General features: G+C 44.2%; 1 protein-coding gene across 1 annotated transcript in view; it reads right to left on the bottom strand.

Annotated features, from left to right (window-relative positions):
* LOC115643567 (cytosolic phospholipase A2 gamma-like) overlaps window positions 1-14,217 on the bottom strand; it is a gene marked incomplete at its 3' end in the record, with an annotated part of 46,445 nt that extends 32,228 nt beyond the window's left edge. The window contains 2 exon segments of the mRNA XM_030547591.1: window positions 4,125-4,231; window positions 14,103-14,217. Coding sequence (XP_030403451.1) covers window positions 4,125-4,231; window positions 14,103-14,217 — 222 coding nt within the window.
* Between the last annotated feature and the right edge of the window lie 4,658 nt (window positions 14,218-18,875).

The following is an 18,875-nucleotide window of genomic DNA, read 5'->3' as shown; positions in this document are numbered from 1 at the left end:
TTTGGAAAAGAGAAGACTGAGAGGGGACATGATAGCAGTTTTCAGGTATCTAAAAGGGTGTCATCAGGAGGAGAGGGAAAACTTGTTCACCTTAGCCTCCAATGATAGAACAAGAAGCAATGGGCTTAAACTGCAGCAAGGGAGATTTAGGTTGGACATTAGGAAAAAGTTTCTAACTGTCAGGGTAGTTAAACACTGGAATAGATTGCCTAGGGAAGTTGTGGAATCTCCATCTCTGGAGATATTTAAGAGTAGGTTAGATAAATGTCTATTAGGGATTGTCTAGACAATATTTGGTCCTGCCATGAGGGCAGGGGACTGGACTCGATGACCTCTCGAGGTCCCTTCCAGTCCTAGAGTCTATGAATCTATAATGTTGCAGTAGCTACTGCAATGGGTTGAGGTGGGGTGGGCTAGCAATTCAAAATCATGGAGTTCATCTGCTGGTGCATTTCCTGCATTTCATACTTCTGAGGTTCTAATGTTGTTCCAGTCTGGCGAAGTGCTAATTATGTCCAGTTTAGGAGTAGGAGGCTGATAGGCTGGGATTTTTGGGAGGAGATGGTAGTGATTATTGTCAGGTATGAATTGTCTCATACTGTAGCTGATGAAGATAGTAATGAGCATGAAGTGGCTCTCCTTTATTTAGGTGCCTGTGATTATTATATTGTGGATTTTGAGTTTGTGGGCAGCATGGTATGGCACCTCTTAGATATAATCAGTTTCTAATATTCTTAGCCAACCCTCTTGTGTGAGCTTGTTGGCATTCTGCCACATATTGTAGGCCTTCCACTTTATGTTTTGTTCTACCTGTGGCTCCTTGAACAGTTGCTATAGGAGGATGAATTCTCTTGGAACTTTTCAGTTGGATCTGAATATAACTATAAGCTTAGACAATTCATCCAAAATATCTGGAAGAGTACTCTTAGTGTGTACGTGCATTATAGAATCATAAAACTGGAAGGGACCTTGAAAGGTCATCTAGTCCAGTTCTCTGCACCCAAAGCAGGACTAAGTATTATCTATAGACCAGTGGTCCCCAACCTTTTCCGGGTGGCAGGTGCCGGACGACGAGCTACCGAGGACTGTGGCTGGCGGACAAGCATCTGCCAAAATGCCACCAAGAAGCAATAACCTCAAGAGGCATCGCCACTGAAATGCCGCTGAAGTAGCATCATCAAGAGGCATCACTGCCAAAATGCTGCCAAAAATCAGCGGCATTTTGGTGGCAGAGCCTCTTGGTGATGGGGCATTTTGGTGGATGCTTCTCCGTTGGCCAGTACACAGGTGCACATAGATGCCCCAGCAGGCACCACTGGGCCCATGGGCACTGCATTGGGGACCACTGATCTAGACCATCCCTGACAGGTGTTTGTCCAACCTGATCTTAAAAATCCCCAATGATGGAGATTCCACAACCTCCCTAGGCAATTTATTCCAGTGCTTAACCACTCTGACAGTTAAGAAGTTTTTCCTAATGTCCACCCTAAACTGCCCTTGCTGTATTTTAAGCCCACTGCTTCTTGTCCTATCCTCAGAGGTTAAGAAGAACAGTTTTTCTCCCTCCTCCTTGTAACAACATTTTATGTACTTGAAAACTGTTATCACGTCCCCTCTCAGCCTTCTCCTCTCCAGATTATATAAATACTTTTTTTCAATCTTCCCTCATAGCTCATATTTTCTAGACCTTTAATACTTTTTGTTGCTCTTCTCAGGACTTTCTCCATTTTATCCACATCTTTCCTGAAATTTGGCACCCAGAACTGGACACAATACTTCAGCTGAGGCCTAATAAGTGCAGAGTAAAGTGGAAGAATTACTTCTCGTGTCTTGCTTACAATATTCCTGCTAATGCATCCCAGAATGATGTTTGCTTTTTTTGCAACAGTGTACACTGTTGACTCATATTTAACTTGTGATACTCTATGACTTCCAGATCCCTTTCCACGGTGCTCCTTCCTAGGCAGTCATTTCCCATTTTGTATATGTGCAACTATTTATTCCTTCCTAAGTGGAGTACTTTGCATTTGTCCTTATTGAATTTCATCATATTTACTTTAGACCACTTCTCCAGTTTGTCCGGATCATTTTAAATTTTATTTCCTATCCTCCAAAGCACTCACAACTCCTTCCAGCTTGATATTGTCCACAAAATTAATGGCATAGAGAATACGCTTATAATCTAAACCATTGATCATAACCTTCCTTCAAAATGCTGGTGAAACATTGTTAAATAATAAATCAATATATTGAGGGTCCCTTTCCTTTCCAGACACTTCATTAGATTTTCAAGCTGCACATAATCTATTATGAAACACATATGGGGATTCTCACTCCTGTTGTCTCAGATTAGCTACCAAGGTGACCCCTGCCTGTCCTGGGTCCATATTCTGTTCTAACAGATATACAGTGTCTGTAAATGATTTTTCCCCTTCTTGAAATTTTGATGGCAATGTATTCCACAAAGTGCTGCATGTTTGCAACTCTATCTCCTTTTCTCATTGGCACTATCATCTTTTCAATGGCATTTGGTGTTTTTGTATTTGTTACTACTGCTATTGGGAAGACATGGCTATTCAACCCTGAAGGTTCCAGTTTAGAAGTTGATTCTTGTTCCTCCTTTATAGTTACATTAGGGATTTCCTTTTCCTCTGTTTTTCAAAGGAACTGGTATCTCCCAAGTTTGGGCACCTTCTACTGTGTAAAATGTAGATGGGAAGTTTGGTTCTAACCTTTTATACTTTGTTTTGGTTGGGGTAAGTGCCTGCACCTTGTGAAGGTCTGGCATTGGCAGATTGTCCTGTGGGAATTCTGCTTTTGACCAAGCCTTTTGGTGTAAAGAGAGCAGGTGGGAATCAGAATGAAGTGTGCCACCTGTTCTCTTCCTTATTGCTTCTTGCTCAACTGACTTAAAGGTATTAGACTCATTTGTTAGGGTCACAAATTGCAAAGACTTTCATCTTTCATGGGAGGCATTTCTATCTAATTTGCTTCCTGTCATGTAGCCAGCAAGTTCTATAGTTCCCTGAGTTTCTTGTAATAAGCGGCAAAGTTGTGAATGAGACCGAAGTACCTCCTGACTTTTTCTTATTTGGTAAACTTTTTGTAACAGACCTTCTCTTTCTTCACTGCTAACAGCTTCTTCAAATCCCCTTTTCACTATCCCCAAAGTGCTTGTCTCAGCGTCTGTATCTGACACTTCCTCTTTTTCTATCTTGCCGGAGTGTTTATTCTGTTATTCCTGTCTGCTCTTAGACCCTCAACCCCCTCCTTACCCAATGGAAAGCTATGTCCTAATGTTGGCTGTTCTTTCCCAGGTTCCACCATGGCTACCGGGATACGGGAAATGGGATTAGCTGGTATTACATTAATAACATATACAGGTGGAAACTGCATCTCTGTACATACATCTTTCTCACTTTCTAACTTTGGGATATCTTGGATTTGCTGCCCCATCTCATTGTAAGCAGAACACAATCCTTTTTACCTACATAAAATCATTTGTTTTCAATTAATTACACCTGTAGATCTAAAGTGACCTTTCTCTCCATCATACTTTCTGTGTTCTCCGGAGCCATGCACTAGGTGCCAATTTGTAGCTTTTATTTTATTTAAAGTGAATTTTGTTATGTGATATTAGACCACTGTGGCTTTGGCTTTACAGCGGCTATAATTTCAAGCTTAACAGAGTGAAAGTCACCTCTGCTACTTGCTTCAGATTTAGAGTCTCTAGCAACACATAAAGACCAAGGCTATTGACCATACAGACATTTACAAGTAAAAGGTCTAGTCTGTTTTAAAAGTTTTATTAAAGTTACAATTAAAGTTATGATTACCTGAGCTTATAGAAATTCTACACAGACCTATGCACAAGTTACAAAAATAATCATACTTACATCTCCTAGGCAATGTTAGGGTCTGATGGGTCTTTCACAGATTAATCCTCAGTAGAGAGATAGTCAAGCTGGAGTTTCCCACAGGGAGCTCAATTTTCCTCATCTGGGCATCCTTTTTTTATCATGTGATTCTAATTATACCTCATTAGCATTTATGCACATAGTGCAACCTGAGGTTAGGGCATGTGTTAGAAAAATGTGACTTGTAAGCAAAAAAATTACTCTTACTGTTATTTTTTTGCAAGAACTCCCATTGGTACATTTTTCCCCATAATCTTGTGGCATAGTGTCATTTTTGACCACATACTTATTGTTAAGGCTTCCTCTCCCTGTTCCTGTTAGGCAGACAGAAAGCAGAACACCAGAATCAAAAGTGCAAGCAATATGAAGTTTATTGGGCTTTCCAAGTAAGCATAATTCACAGCTATGTAGCCCATCAGAGCTTTTCCTGTCCCATTCCCTCCGTGTCTTTCTTAGAAGGCTTGATTATACTAGTGATGCAGGCCCCTGGTCCCTCCCCTTACAATTTATGGACATGTTTTGGTTTGGAGGGTTGTGAGTCTGGGGGCTTCGGTATCACCTCTTTTGTACTCCATGGGAGGGGTAGGGAGTGAGGTTGTGCACTGGCTAAGGCCAGGATTATCTTTGGCTTCCAGTGGCTTTTAGTGTTTCTTATACCTTCCCCACCCTGCATCCTCCTCACCCCTTCCGATTGGTTGCTTTGACCTTGTGCTGGTGTTTTGATGTGTTAGGCTGACTTTTGGGAGAGGTAAAAATAAACGAAAAAGAAATTTAAAAGGCTTTCTAAAAATAATAGAGTTGAGACAAGCAAGAGAACCTGTCTCACTGAGCACGTGGCAGTAAGAGAAGCAAAGAGAGTTTTAAAAAGTGCTTTAAAGAAAAAAAAAGGGGGTCATTTTGAAAAAGAAAAGCAAAAGTTTTATTAAAGAAAAGAAAAAATTAAGTTTCATAAAGAAAGAAGAAAATAAAGAAAAAGGGTTTAAAGAAATTAAAGAATAGAGATGAAGTTGTTTCAAAAGGTTATGAAAGAAAAGAGTTTTAAAAATATAAAGAATAGAGAGTGAGAAATTAAAAAGGGTTATTTTGGAAGAAATTAAAGAAACACAAAAGATTTATGAAATAAGAGAAAAATATAAAGGTACATTAAAAAGAGGTAAATTAAAAATAGAGAACAATTAAAAATGTTTATTTTGAAATAAAGAAAAAAGGCAAATTAAAGAAACGAGATTTCTTTGTTAGGTTGAGAGAAAGTTTAGTAAGCACCTGGTAGACAAAAAGAGGAGGAAGAAAGACAGGGAACACGTGGGAGAGAGAGGAGAAAAGAGGGTTTTAAAGTTTATTTAAAAAAGGTTTATTTTGAAATAAAGCATAGAGTTGAGAAATTCAAGAAAGAGAAGATTTCAAAGAAGTTAAAGAATAGATAGAGAGCCTGTGTCACTGAACACAGGGCAAGAGACTTCTAACATTTGGGGGGGAAGGGTTATTCTGAAATAGAGAATAGAGAGAAATTAAAGAAAAGAGGTGCTTGTTTTAAAAGGTTTCTGAAAGAAAAAAGTTTTTAAAAAATTAAGAATGATTTTTAAAGCAGAGCAGATGGCAGAGTATGAGAGCAAAGAGGGGTTTAAAAGTTTAGAAACAAGAGTACTTTCAAATAAAGCATAGATTGAGAAATTCAAGAAAGAGAGGATTTCAAAGAAATTAAAGAATAAATAGAGAGCCTGTGTCTCTGAACACATGACAAAGAGATTTTAAAGAGGACAGAGAGAGAGAGAAAGAGAGAGCAAAGCAGTGAGCTTACCCAAGCAGCTGCCTCTAGTGAAATGACATATGTGTTTATATATGTGTTTCAATAAAAAAATAGCATGCAGCGAGCCCTATTTGAAGTAGCATGTTTTTTTTAAAGGTGTTTCTTTTTTCAGCAAAAGCACAGGTTTAAAATTAAATAATGAAAACCTGAAGAGATGCTAAGTTTATTTAATTTTCATCACTAAATAATTACCAACTCTGCAACACAAAGATTTTAATCTAGAAATAAAATCCTGTGTACAAGAATGTCAATTGTAAAGAAATAGTGACATAACCATTTACAATGTATTTAACACATTCTTTTTAACTATTTTATAATAAAATTTTAAAGGAGAGAATTATATAGCAATGGATCCCCCCTCTTGTTTTTCCTAGAAGAAAACTGTGCAAAGGAGGTACATAAAAACCAGCCCCCTCACCCTTGCTATTCAAGAAATGACCCCTCACTTTCCCCCACTCCATTTAACACTTTTGCTAAACATGCAGTGTTTAATTATATCAAATAAAGTTTGCTGTTAAAGTTTTCACAAATGCACCAGTTGTTAATGTTTCACCTAATGGCTTTAGATTTATACAACAGACAAATTAGCTCATGTAAAAGAATTAACACTTTTTACCAAAGATTCCCTGCCCCACCACATACACTTTCTTCTTTGAGAATGTTTTTTAAAGTCGAAACCAAGGACAAATAAATGTTTAAAACATTAATTAAAGGGAACAGGCATATAGATTTCTTTGTTTCAGTTTTGTTAAAGACACTTGTGAAAGTGAAATCAAACTTCCTTATTTCATTTACTGGAAACTGACTTTAACTTTGTAAAGGGTGAATGTCATTTACAATAAAAGTGTAAGAGGAATGAATAACTGTGCGAAGGATAAATATCCCCCTCTCTTGTTATTTGAAGATGATAACTACTGAAACAAAATAATGTTTATTAGGAAGAAAACTTTATGAAATTTTTAAAAAGACAAAAGCGAAGGTCCTGTGACTATACGAAGTTCAGATATAGCCTATTCGCATCCATCTTCCTGACTTTTTCTGTTCCATTTAACACTTTTGCTAAACATGCAGTGTTTAATCATATCAAATAAAGTTCTTTAGAAGTTTAACATGAAAATACAGCATGGAATGAGCTGTAACATAACAAGGCCTCTTTTAGGAATGTTTCATATGCAGTGAGGCCTATTTGAAGCAGTAAACTTTTTAAAATAGCTACAGCGATAGTGTAGGCTTAAAGTTAAATAATGAAAGCCTAAGGAGATGCTAAGCTTAATTATTTAATTATGAAAATTAAGTATCATCTCTGTTGCAGTAGTTATCAGCTTCAAATAACAAGGAAGGGGGATGTTCTTCTTACTCCTTCATGCAGTTATTTATTCCTTTTAAACTTTTACTGTAAATGACATTCATGCCTTACAAAGCTAAAGTCGGTTTCCAGTAAATGAAATAAGGAAGTTTGGTTTCCCTTTCACAAGTATGTTTAACAAAACTAAAACAAAGAAATCTACCTGCCTGTTCCTTTAATTAATGTTTTAAACATATGTTTGTCCTTGGTTTATATTAAAAAAACATTCACAAAGAAAAAAATGTATGTGGTGGGGAAAAACAGACTCTTTATCTGTGGTAAAAAGTATTAACTCTTTTACATGAGCTAATTTGTCTGTTGTATAAATCTAAAGCCCTTAGGGAAAACTTGAAAGACTGGTGCATTTGTGAAAACTTTAGCAGCATACTTTATTTGATATAATTAAACACTGCATGTTTAGCAAAAGTGTTAATGGAGGGAGGGAAAGCTGGCGGGGAGGGTCATTTCTTCGAATAACAAGAGTGAGAGGTCAGTTTTTATGTACCTCCTTTGCACAGTTTTCCTCTAGAAAAAAAAAAGGATGGAGGAACCTGCTGCTACGTAATTTCTCTCCTTTAAAATGTTATTGTAAATCCTGGGAATATGACATTCTCCTTTATGCAGCTTACAGGTAGGGTCAATTTCCAGTAAATAAAATAAGGGTTAGGAAAGAAAAATTCTGAGTGGTGGGGAAAAGCAGGGTCTTGTTGTAAAATATCAGCTTTTCCTTTTAAATTAAAAAAAATGTAGCCTCTTTTTGTATCAGCTATTTTCTTAGTGTTATCCAGTACAAAGATCTGCTAATATAGCTTTAGTCCTATAATGCAGGTATGTTATTTCATGTTAGCAAAAGAATTAAAATGGGCATATGACATTCTCTCTTTATAAAGTTTACAGCTAAAGTTAATTTCCAGGAAATTAAACAAGGGTTGGGGGAAAAAAGGGATGTGTCGTGTGGAAAAGCAGGTTCCTTATCTCTGGTAAAGGGAAAAAAAAGTTATTTCACATAAGCTGCTTTTTCTTTTTAATTAGTTGACGTTTTGTATCATTCCTTTACAGAAGTTTTCCTTTAGGCAAAACTTTAAAAATCAATCTGGTGTACTTCATTTTGTGTGAGAAATAGAACATCTTGATTTCACTGTTGGCAAAAGAATTAAGAAAAGAGTTTATCTTACATTTTCAAACAGAGGGGAAGGGAGGGAGGGAAGAGGTGGTGGCCCTTGTTTTAAAAAATCTTTGAATGATATGATTGGCTCAGGAAGAGTGCATTCTAACACACAGCTGTAGAACAGGTTCTGATCGGTCCAGCATGGCTTGCCACTAAGGGTCGCTGCCCCTGAAAAGTTATCATTTCACTTGGGGCACCTGCTTGGGTACACTCACTGCCTCCCCCCTCCTTTAAAATCTTTTTGCCATGTGCTGTGTTTTCTCCTCCCTGCTCTGTGCTGTCTTTTCTCTTCATTAAAATCTCTTTGCCCTGTGTTCCCTGAGCCAGGCTTTCTATCTATTCTTTGCTTTTTAAAAAAATCCTTCCTTTCTTTAATTTCTCAGTTCTAGACTTTATTTCAAAATAATCTTTTTTTTCTAAACTTGTAAGACCCTCCTTGCTTCTCCCTCTGCCATGCTGTCCTTATCATTTCTCCTCTTCTCTCTCTCTACCTAGTGCTTACTAATGTTTCTCTCAACGAGCTTGCCTTCATTATCATTATATTTAGCTTCTTTCATTATATTCAGCTGTACCCCAGAAACTTACAGTGTCCTATATTGTGTAAGATATTAGCTGAGGCATGAACTAGCATAGGTGTGTTAAGTAGGCTGTAAGCCAGGGCACAGGTTAATGGTTACCTTTAGATTTTTAGGAACTAAGGAACGTTTCCTCAATAGTAGGAGTTAGAATGCTCCAGTAAGTGCTACTGCAAGGAACATGGAAGTAATAGCCACACATCCGCTTGAGCAAGGGGTGAAGGTTATTGTTCATCATTTGGCTCTGTGTGAGTTCGCTCCCTGTGCTGTGCTGGCTCTGCGCAAATAACCGACACAGCAGACCTCAACTGAAATGCCCAAGCAGACCAGACTCCAGTTCAGCCGTGAAGGCGCTCGACTAGGTTTATAGTTAACGAAGCACGGTCTTGGTATCCCATACAGGATCACTAACACATGTATGTCCATTACAATGGACCTGCTCAGTGAATAGTGGGACTTTCCATTTTCCCCTAGGTGAGACAAAAGATTAAGGCAAGTTATCCCAACATTTATTGACCGAGCCAAACCATATGGGTTAAACAACTTACGTGTCGCTTTACGCGTTTCATGACATGTTTGTTTCCTCCCCTTCTACTTTTCTCCTGATGTTTCAGACAAAATATCACCACTAAACACTATTGTCAAACCATTTTATCATGTGCTAGGCTGGGGTTTTCTTGTGCTTAACATTAAAAAGGTTACAGAGCAGTTTTTAAACTAAGAGATAGGGGAAATCTGATTGCTGCAGAGGAGCACATGGATCGGACAGGAACTTCTCTTAGAGAAGAGTCTATTGATAGAGATTCTCAAGGTTTTAGTCAGGGGGAAAGGATGGAAGAGGATAGTCCAAGGGCCAGATCAGATGAGAAACATTCACATAAAAAATAATCTGACACATCAGAAAAGGGCAGACAAATAAAAAGTGACAAGTTTTTAAAGTGGGTGTACACAAATGCTAGAAGTCTAAATAATAAGATGGGTGAACTAGAGTGCCTCGTAAAGGAGGATATTGATTTAATAGGCATCACAGAAATCTGGTGGAGTGAGGACAAACAATGGGACACAATCATTCCGGGGTACAAAATATATTGGAAGGACAGAACAGATTGTGCGGGGGATAGGGGAGTGGCACTGTATGTGAAAGAAAATGTAGAATCAAATGAAGTAAAGATCTTAAGTGAATCCACATGTTCCATAGAATCTCTATGGATAGTAATTCCAAGCTCTAATAAGAATATAATAGTAGGGATCTATTATCGACCACCTGACCAGGACAGTGATAGTGACTATGAAATGCTAAGGGACATTAGGAAGCTATCAAAATAAAGAACCCAGTAATAGTGGGAGATTTCAATTATCCCCATATTGACTGGGTACATGTCACCTCAGGATGAAATGCAGAGACAAAATTTCTTGATACTTTAAATGACTGCTTCTTGGAGCAGCTAGTACAGGAACCCACAGGGGGAGAGGTAACTCTTGATTTAGTCCTGAGAGGAGCGCAGGATCTGGTCCAAGAGGTAACTATAACAGGACTGCTTGGAAATAGTGACCATAATATAATAACATTTAACATTCCTGTGGTGGGAAGAACACCTCAGCAGTGCAACACTGTGGCATTTAATTTCAGAAAGGGGAACTATGCAAAAATGAGGAGGTTAGTTAAACAGAAATTAAAAGATACAGTGACTAGAGTGAAATCCCTGCAAGGTGCATGGACACTTTTCAAAGACACCATAATAGAGCCTCTGTCCAAAGAAGTAACTGGTTCTTACCTCCATGAAGGAGCGGGGTCTTCCCTCTCAGCAAATTTGAGAACTAGCACTGCTTGGTTTCATAGGACAAGGTGACCTGTCCCCACCGCTCCCTGAGGTGGCTCAGCTTCTGACTGTTGTCACACACCCCAGGGCCTAGAAGACAGGTGGGGAGGAGGTTCCTATTCATATCACCCTCTGAAAGCCAATAGAAGAGCCAAAGGAAGAATAAAGGGCAAGAGGTGAAGCAGGCCCTGAGCCTCTGTCCCATCCTCACCTCCTCAAATGTGGAGCTTCCTGAGCTTCATTTGGGCAGACAGTCTGTAGCTCTGGCACAAAGGTCCTTCTGCGCCATGTGGGGCAGGGGGACCTCTGCCTGGGAGCACGGGGAATGGGATGGGGGTCAGAGCAAGGAAAGAGGGGAGGGGTGTGGGAATGAGAGGAAGAGCTCATGCCCCAGATAAAGGAAGTTTGGGGTCAGAGGGAAGGACCCTGGTTCACAGAGAGAGGAGAGAGTTCTGTCAGTGATAGGGGCCTCCATTTCCCCTTCCACTAGCCCCTCATTTACAGTAAGACAGAGCAGTACCTGCGGCAGGGAATGGGAGTTGCTGAACATAGGAGGCGAAGCTTTAAGGGCATCAGATGAGGCTCAGCCCTTGCAGAGCCTCAGGCACCTGATGCAACTGCTGGATGATGCGGAGCTGACACATCACCTTGGCTGTGACATCCTCCAGCTGCAGGGCAAGGAGAACATGGCAGAGACTGAGACACTGCCCTGGAATCAGGGAGGATTAAGGGCACCTGGAACCAGCACCATTTCCACAGCTGCTCATGTCTGAGTGGTTGATTCACACTCCTGATCCCCAGGGTGGATGCTTGTTGTCCTCTCTAGTGACCTCCAGTGCCAACCATCCTCTTTGTAGGGTTAACTCCTGCCACCTCCCCGTCAGTGCCCCTGACAGCTGTTCCACCTCCAACCCACCCAGGGACACCGCTCAAGTTTGTAGAACCCTCTCCTCCACCCCGATCTCCAACCCCACCCAGGTAGGGCAGGAGGGATTCTGACAGCAGTGAAGTGGCATGCGGGAAGGTTGAGACCTTTTCCCATGTCACCCCAGTGACAAATGCTGAAGCCACAGGATGGCAGCCCTGGTGAATGGGGCAGGTCAGCAGCCTCTGCTGACTGAATCCTCCCATTCTCTCTAGAGTGGGTCCAGCCCTGCCACCAGCAGGACAAGCTTCCCCCGCTCATGTGCCTCAGAACTGCCTGGCCAGTTGCCATCACCCATCAGTCCTTGGCCTCCCAGGCTGCCAGTGATGGAGGCAACTCTGGGTGGTGGCTCAGGTGACATGGACACTAGGCCATGGGGAAATGGGTGCAGCTCTGTGGGTCAGGAAAGGTTCACAGAGGGCAATTAGGGGACTGTCCTGCCCTTCCCAGGAGTGATAGTGGAGCATCACATCCTAATAACACAAGTCCATGAAGTCCAGAAGTCCCCACTAGGCTCCTTGCTCCCAGGCCAGTGAATGGTGATAGGATGGGAATGAGGCCTGGGCCCCACCCCAATCTCCTGAGTCTAATGCAGCTGCTTACTTTGTCCTTCATCAGTTGCTGGGCTTCCCTCAGGATGGAGTATGTGAGGAGCAGCCCAGCCTGGCTAATACACAACAGGGGGGTCATGGATTGCCAGCATTGCTGTCTGGAGGAAGTATTTTCTCTGCCCCTCAGAGAAGAATTTTCCAAAGACCTAAAACCAACAGGACACAAGGCTGTAGCAGATTGCCCAGAGCCAGCCTCCAAATCCTAGAGATAGAATGGCCTCAGCGTCTGGTGCCCCAAAGGGAGAGTATGAGAGCTGCTGTAGCCAAGGCAGTTCATTCCCCAGGAGGCTTTCAGGGTCCTATGGCTCAGGGAAGCCCCTTTATTAAAATATGGCAGAAACTTAGGGACCAAAGCCTCCAGTGGCTCTTTCTGGAGGGCAATTTTCCAGCCATGATGGGCAGGAAATAGATCTCTAATGTGGGTGAGCAGGGCCCACTCTGCTGTGCATTGCACAGAGACAATAGGGGACTCTGTATTGCTTCCAGCAGAGTGATCTCTTGCACCTCAGTGGCTAGAGGAGTGTGCGTGGGTGGTGGGGAAGGGGGTTGGAGCTGACAGACCAAAGTTCTATTTCCCCCAAATTAGTGATTTCTCTAGTACCTGGGTATGGCCTAGGGAGCTCCTTGGTTTCTGCCAAAGGGAATCCAATCTACAACTTGACCAGGATAAGGAGACTCATGTCCCAGTCTCCATCACAGACACTCCTAGGAAACTTTTCTTCTGCTGCAGCAATTCAGCTTGTGGGATGCAGGACAAGCTCACACAGTCTCTCTCACATGGTGTCTATAAAGCAGCATGCTGTAGATGCACTTGTAGATCCAGGAGCCATTCCAAGGCCCCCTCTGTGATGTTGTGGAAATCACCCATTTCACCTTTGACTCCAATCTGAGGGCACTGGGTTATGGTGTGTTCCAAGGTTTGGATGTTCTCACCATAGCTGTGAGACGAGGTGGGGAGGTCTTTGATTTTCTACTCGTGCAGCAAGTAGGTGTAACTTGGGTCAGTGACAATGTGCTTCTTTGGCACAGTGGCTGAGGTCCAGATACTCTGCCATTCCCTGGCCAGGTCTGGAGACATGAGGAGGGCGCATGTGGTCCATATTGGCTCTGGAGCTCACTGTGCTCCCTACCCAGTTCCCAGGTTGGAGCATTCTGCTTCCTGACTGGCAATGGAATTGGGCAAACCCCACCTCCTTTCTCTGCTTCTACAGGGTGCAGGGAAGTACACAAGGGTCTGATCAAGCAATAGTGACTGACTGACCCAGTGCTTTCCTCTCAGACACTTGGGGATCAGCCAGGGGGACAAGGAGCAGAGAGACACCTAGAGCCATAATCCTATATTAACTCACCCACCTGGGGAGTCTCCTTATGCCACGTAGCAATGGCTCCATGTAAGACACTCAAATCACAGCAACTAGCAAGGTTCCAACGTGGGACCTTTAGCATCAGCCTGTCCCACTGGGTGCTGGATGAGGAACTCCGAGCTGGAAATAAGGAGCAGGTGCTTTTCCTGTGTCCAGGATGCATCCACTGCAGGGACCCCAGCCAGCCCCACTCCCTGAGCTGTCATACCCTGCCACAGTGTCCTTACCTCCCCCACGCTGGCTGTGTTTTTATAGCCCAGGAGTCTGCTGTCCCAGTGCCAGTCGTGGCACCACAGATCTTCTGCCCTGGAAAAGAGAGAGAGAGAGAGAGAGAGAGAGAGAGAGAGAGAGAGAGAGAGAGAGAGAGAGACACTTTGATCATTCTGGTTGCAGTTTCTGTGTCCTTCAAATCCCATTGGTGGCTGCACAGTGGAGTGGAGAAGAAGAGATGCAGAGAGAGACTTGTTCTCCAGCTGGGGTCAGGTGGAGAGAAATTGTCTGGGGTCCCATTATCCACCTGTGGTCACTCTCAGTCCCCTGTTGGGTTCCATGTCCCAGTGGGTTCCTTACCCCTCGGTTCGAGCAGCAGCTGGTTCAGCTGGTAAGTCCCCTTCCTGGCCTGCTGGCTGATGTCTTTGTCTGAGTCACTCACAAACAGAGCCAGCTGTGCCACGTGGTGACCCATCCTCGGGAACCCTGCTGAGATCTAATGGAAGGGAGAGGAGAGGAGACGCCATCAGAATTTTCCTGTCAGCTCCTTGTCCCCCTGGGCCAGAAGGCTACTTCCCTTAGCCCCTCTGCAGGAGATGCGGGGGGAAAAAAGCCTGAGATAGACCCTTCGTTTGCTCTGCTGCCAAGGGAACCAGGATCTGCTTTGGGATGCCAAGCAGGGGCTGGAGCATGGTCCCTGCCAAGGTTCCTTTCCCACTCTGAACTCTAGGGTACAGATGTGGGGACCTGCATGAGAACCTCTAAGCTTAATTACCAGCTTAGATCTGGTTTTTCTGCCACCACTCAAGTTATTTGGGAAACTCTGTCTACCTCCCCCCTAGAATATCTCCCTCCCAAATACTATAACCCTTCCCTGGGTAGCCTTTGGAGACTCCTCCACCAATTTCCTGGTGAACACTGATCCAAACCCTTGGATCTTAAAACAAGGAGAAATTAACCATTCCCCCTCCTTTCCCCCCACTAATTCCTGGTGAGTGAAGATCCAACCTGTCATAAACAGATAGTTAAGGGTTAATGTCTCTTTTACCTGTAAAGGGTTAGGAAGCTCAGTGAACCTGGCTGACATCTGACCAGAGGACCAATCAGGGGACAAGATACTTCCAAATCTTGGTGGAGGAAAGTCTTTGTTTGTGCTGTTTGTGCTGTTCGTTGTTCTCTCTTGGGGCTAAGAGGGAGTAGACGTGCACCCAGGTTTTTCTCCAGTCCTTCTAAATCAGTCTCTCATGTTTCAAAATAGTAAGTACTAGCTAGAAAAGGAGGATTAGTCTTATGTTTGTTTTCTTAACTTGTAAATGTGTATTTTGCTGGAAGGATTTTTACCTCTGTTTGCTGTAACTTTGAATCTCAGGCGGGGGAGGGGGAGTCCCTCTAGTCTCTATGAATCTGAATACCCTGTAAGCATTTTACACCCTGATTTTACAGAGATAATAAAAGAAAAAATAAAAATTAAAAGCTTTCCTTTTTAAGAACCTGATTGAAGTTTTTTTCTTCCTTGTTTAAGACACAAGGGGATTGGGTCTGAACTCACCAGGGATTGGTGGGGGGAAAGGAGGAAGGGGAAGGTTAATTCCTCTTTGTTTTAAGATCCAAGGAGTTTGGATCAGTGTAGCCTCTCAGGGTAATCCAGGGAGGGGGAAAGGAGGGGGAATGGTTTATTTCTCCTTGTTTTAAGACTCAAAGGGTTTGGGTCTTGGGTTCCCCAAGGAAGGTTTTAGGGGAACAGAAAGTGTGCCAAACACTATCTTATGGCTAGTGGCAGTGTTATCAGATCTAAGCTAGGAATTAAGCTTAGAAGGTTCCATGCAGGTCCCCACTTTTTGGACACTAAAGTTCAAAGTGGGGGGAAAAAACCTTGACACAACACCTTTGGATCTTAAAACAAAGAAAAATCAATCAGGTTCTCAAAAAGAAGGCTGTTAATTAAAAAAAGAAAGGTAAAAATCTTCTCTGTAAAATCAGGATGGAAAATAACTTTACATGGTAATCAGATTCAAAGAGCCCAGAGGAACCCCTTCTAGCCTTAGGTTCAAAGTTACAGCAAACAGAAGTAAAATCCTCTTAGCAAAAAGGAACATTTACAAGTTGAGAAAACAAAAATAAATCTAACACGCCTTGCCTGGCTATTACTTACAAATTTGAAATATGAGAGACTGGTTCAGAAAGATTTGGAGAGCCTGGATTGATATCTGGTCCCTCTTAGTCCCAAGAGCGAACAACCCCCAAAACAAAGAGCACACAAACAAAAGACTTCCCCCCCTCACCAAGATTTGAAAGTATCCTCTCCCCTTATTGGTCCTTTGGGTCAGGTGTCAGCCAGGTTACCTGAGCTTCTTAACCCTTTACAGGTAAAAGGATTTTGGTGTCTCTGGCCAGGAGAGATTTTGTAGTACACAGGAGGGCTGTTCTCTTTCCTTTATTGTTATGACAACCCCCTTGACCAGGACAAGAATAACTTGACTCAAGCCTATCTCATTCCTTGCTCTGACTCTGCCTCCCCAAGAGGAACACTCCGAACTTACAGCCCTGCAGCAGCAGATCCCACAGCCCGTTGGAGCCAGCCCGCCTACACCTGGAGTCAGGAAGCTGGGGTCAGAGGTCACTTACATCAAACTTGAGGAGGGTGACTGCATATCTGAGCAGGGCCGTGCTGCTCCTAATGGCCCTGGCTCTCTCCTGGGACACCCTGGACACGATCCAGAGGTTGACATGCTGTAGGGAAAGGAGGCAGGTCAGGATCAATGGGCAGGTGGTGCTTTGCAAATGAGCCCCACCCCTGCAGCCCAGGGGCCCAAGACATTATGCGCAGGGGGGAAAAGCTGAGTCATTGATCACAGAGCTTTAGAAGGGGATTCTTTCCCCCAGGATGCAGCTTGTATCCTGCAGGTCACAAGTTGTCAGGGTCTCTCTAGATTGGGACAAGGTTTGGTGTCCGGGCTGGTCCCATCCTCCCAGAACTCCTGATTCCTGAACAGTTCACCAGAAAGGAGACTGAACCCTTGCCCTTCCCTGCCAGTAAAATCCTTGGTGGATGTAGGGAGTCACTGAGAGCACTATCCCTCCAGGAATTTCAGAGCATATCAGAGAGAAGGGCTGATTCCCTGGGGTCTTCCTGTTTCTCTAGGAAGGAGCATGTGCCTCTTCTCTGAGAACCAACTCCAGAATCTCATGAGGTGTGTGTGTTGGGAGGGGCAGGGGAAGGGTGGGTTTTCAGACTCTCACTCCCCAAGACAACCAGGGGCCCTGTGGTTAGTGCTCAACAGAACCAGGCAGAGCTCTGGGTTGAAGTCCCAGCTCCTTCCTCTGTCCCTCAAGAAAGCAGGACCTGACACTGCATTGCACTGACCTCCCCAGCCATGGACGCCCCACTGGGGACCCAGTTAGGAGGACAGAATAGAAAATGGATCTCCCAGTCTCTCCTTACCAGTCCCCCAAAGAGTTAAGGTGAAATTAGTTCCCACCCCTCTTTATGGGGCTCACCTCCAAGATGTAGTGGAGCTTGTCTGCGTCTGGGAACTCTGCCAGCAGGTTCCCCAGCATGGCATCCAGGAGCTCTGGCATGACTTTGTGCAGAGCCTGCAAAGCATGGGTCAGAGTTAGGGAAACTGGGCCTATACCTGCCACAGGATGGGAAGAGGGGTCTCTGGGAAGCACTGGTGAGACTCCCAAACACATATCCTGGCCTTTCTCATTCACATCCCACTGCAGGTAATTAGCAAGGATTGATGACACCTGGATCTTTGATTCATGAGCTTAGCAGGTCTCTGCAGAGGGCCTTGTAGGCAGAAGAGTAGGAAACAGCCAAGTTGCTATGGATGGAAGCTAGGCTGCTGGGAAAAATATGGCATAAGAAAGAAAGAAAGGAAGGGTAATCCTCTGGAGGGAAGAGAGGTAAACCCTACAGCTTGTTCCATCTCTGCCTATCCCACCCCTAAATCTGGAGCTCCAGCGAATCAAGGGAGCAGGGACAAGGACCGCTCTGGGAGAGGAGGAGGATGTACCTGGATGTTGATGGTGTCCATCTCCGTGCCCAGGGTGAAGACGGAGCGAAGGGCAGCTCGCAAGAGGTGGGACTCTAGGTCAGGCTCAAGGGCTGGTTTCATGGTGCTGGCAAGAGAGAGGAGCTGGTATTAGTCTGCGCAGTTCCGGGGTGGGACTGTAGCCAACATGGACACGAAATCACAGGGATATAGGCACAGGCTGGCGAGAATGGAAACTGAAGCACTGAGCTAGGGAATGACAAGGCCAAGGCGTCACAGACAGACAGTGGCAGGACAGGAATAGCGTCTGTTCCCTGGAGCCTGCTGCCCCTCCTGTATCTAAGCCCGCGAGTGAGCCCCTCTTCAAGGCCCTTGGAATATTATTGGAGTGAAAAGAAGAGCCCAGCCAGAACAGAGTGAACCTTCGCACCCCACTATCTCTGCCAGAGGTGCTGCTCCTGGGAGGTGACCGACCTGGGAGTGGGAGGGACAGTGACTCCCAACCTTGGGCCTGAGCAGCACTGGGGTTAGGGGAGCCAGCGGAGGGGGGAAGGGGGCTGTCTCGGTATCTGAGGTTGCCCACAGCAGCCAGGCAGCTGGCGAGGATGGCGCTGTGTGGAGAGTCTTTAGGAAGCTCCTCAATGAGCTCCTGTGAGACATGAAGGAGACAAAGGAGCATGAGAGATTCGGGCTCTACTGACACCTCCCAATGAGAAGATTACACAGCCAGTGCCCCACATGGCCAGCAGAATCCCTCACTACCTCCTGCTCCTCCCATTTCTTCCTGCCCATCAAACTTGTCCGCCTTCCAGGATTCCTCCCTAGCTCAGTCCCAATCCCCTTCTTTCCTCCTCCTTGTCAAAACTGCCCCCATTCAGCACCATCTCGACTACCAAGCTGGGACCATGTGATTCCTTGTCCCCCAGTCACAGCTGCCCTCCAGCCCCACAATTCCCCCACTGCCCAATCTCACAATTGTCCCTTCTCTTCTCCCCAGCCTTCAGCCCCAGCAATCCCTGCTTTCTGCTGCCCCCTCCAACACCACCCAGCCCCCACCCATTAGCCCGGTGATACCCCTGCCAATCCCATGTTTCTCTCCTCCCTTCAGCTGCCGTATGATGTGTCTCTCTCACCA

This window comes from Gopherus evgoodei, unplaced genomic scaffold, assembly GCF_007399415.2.
Source record: "Gopherus evgoodei ecotype Sinaloan lineage unplaced genomic scaffold, rGopEvg1_v1.p scaffold_62_arrow_ctg1, whole genome shotgun sequence".
Lineage (NCBI taxonomy): Eukaryota > Metazoa > Chordata > Testudines > Testudinidae > Gopherus > Gopherus evgoodei.
Note: the sequence above shows the minus strand (reverse complement) of the source record. Positions and strands in the feature narration are given on the sequence as shown.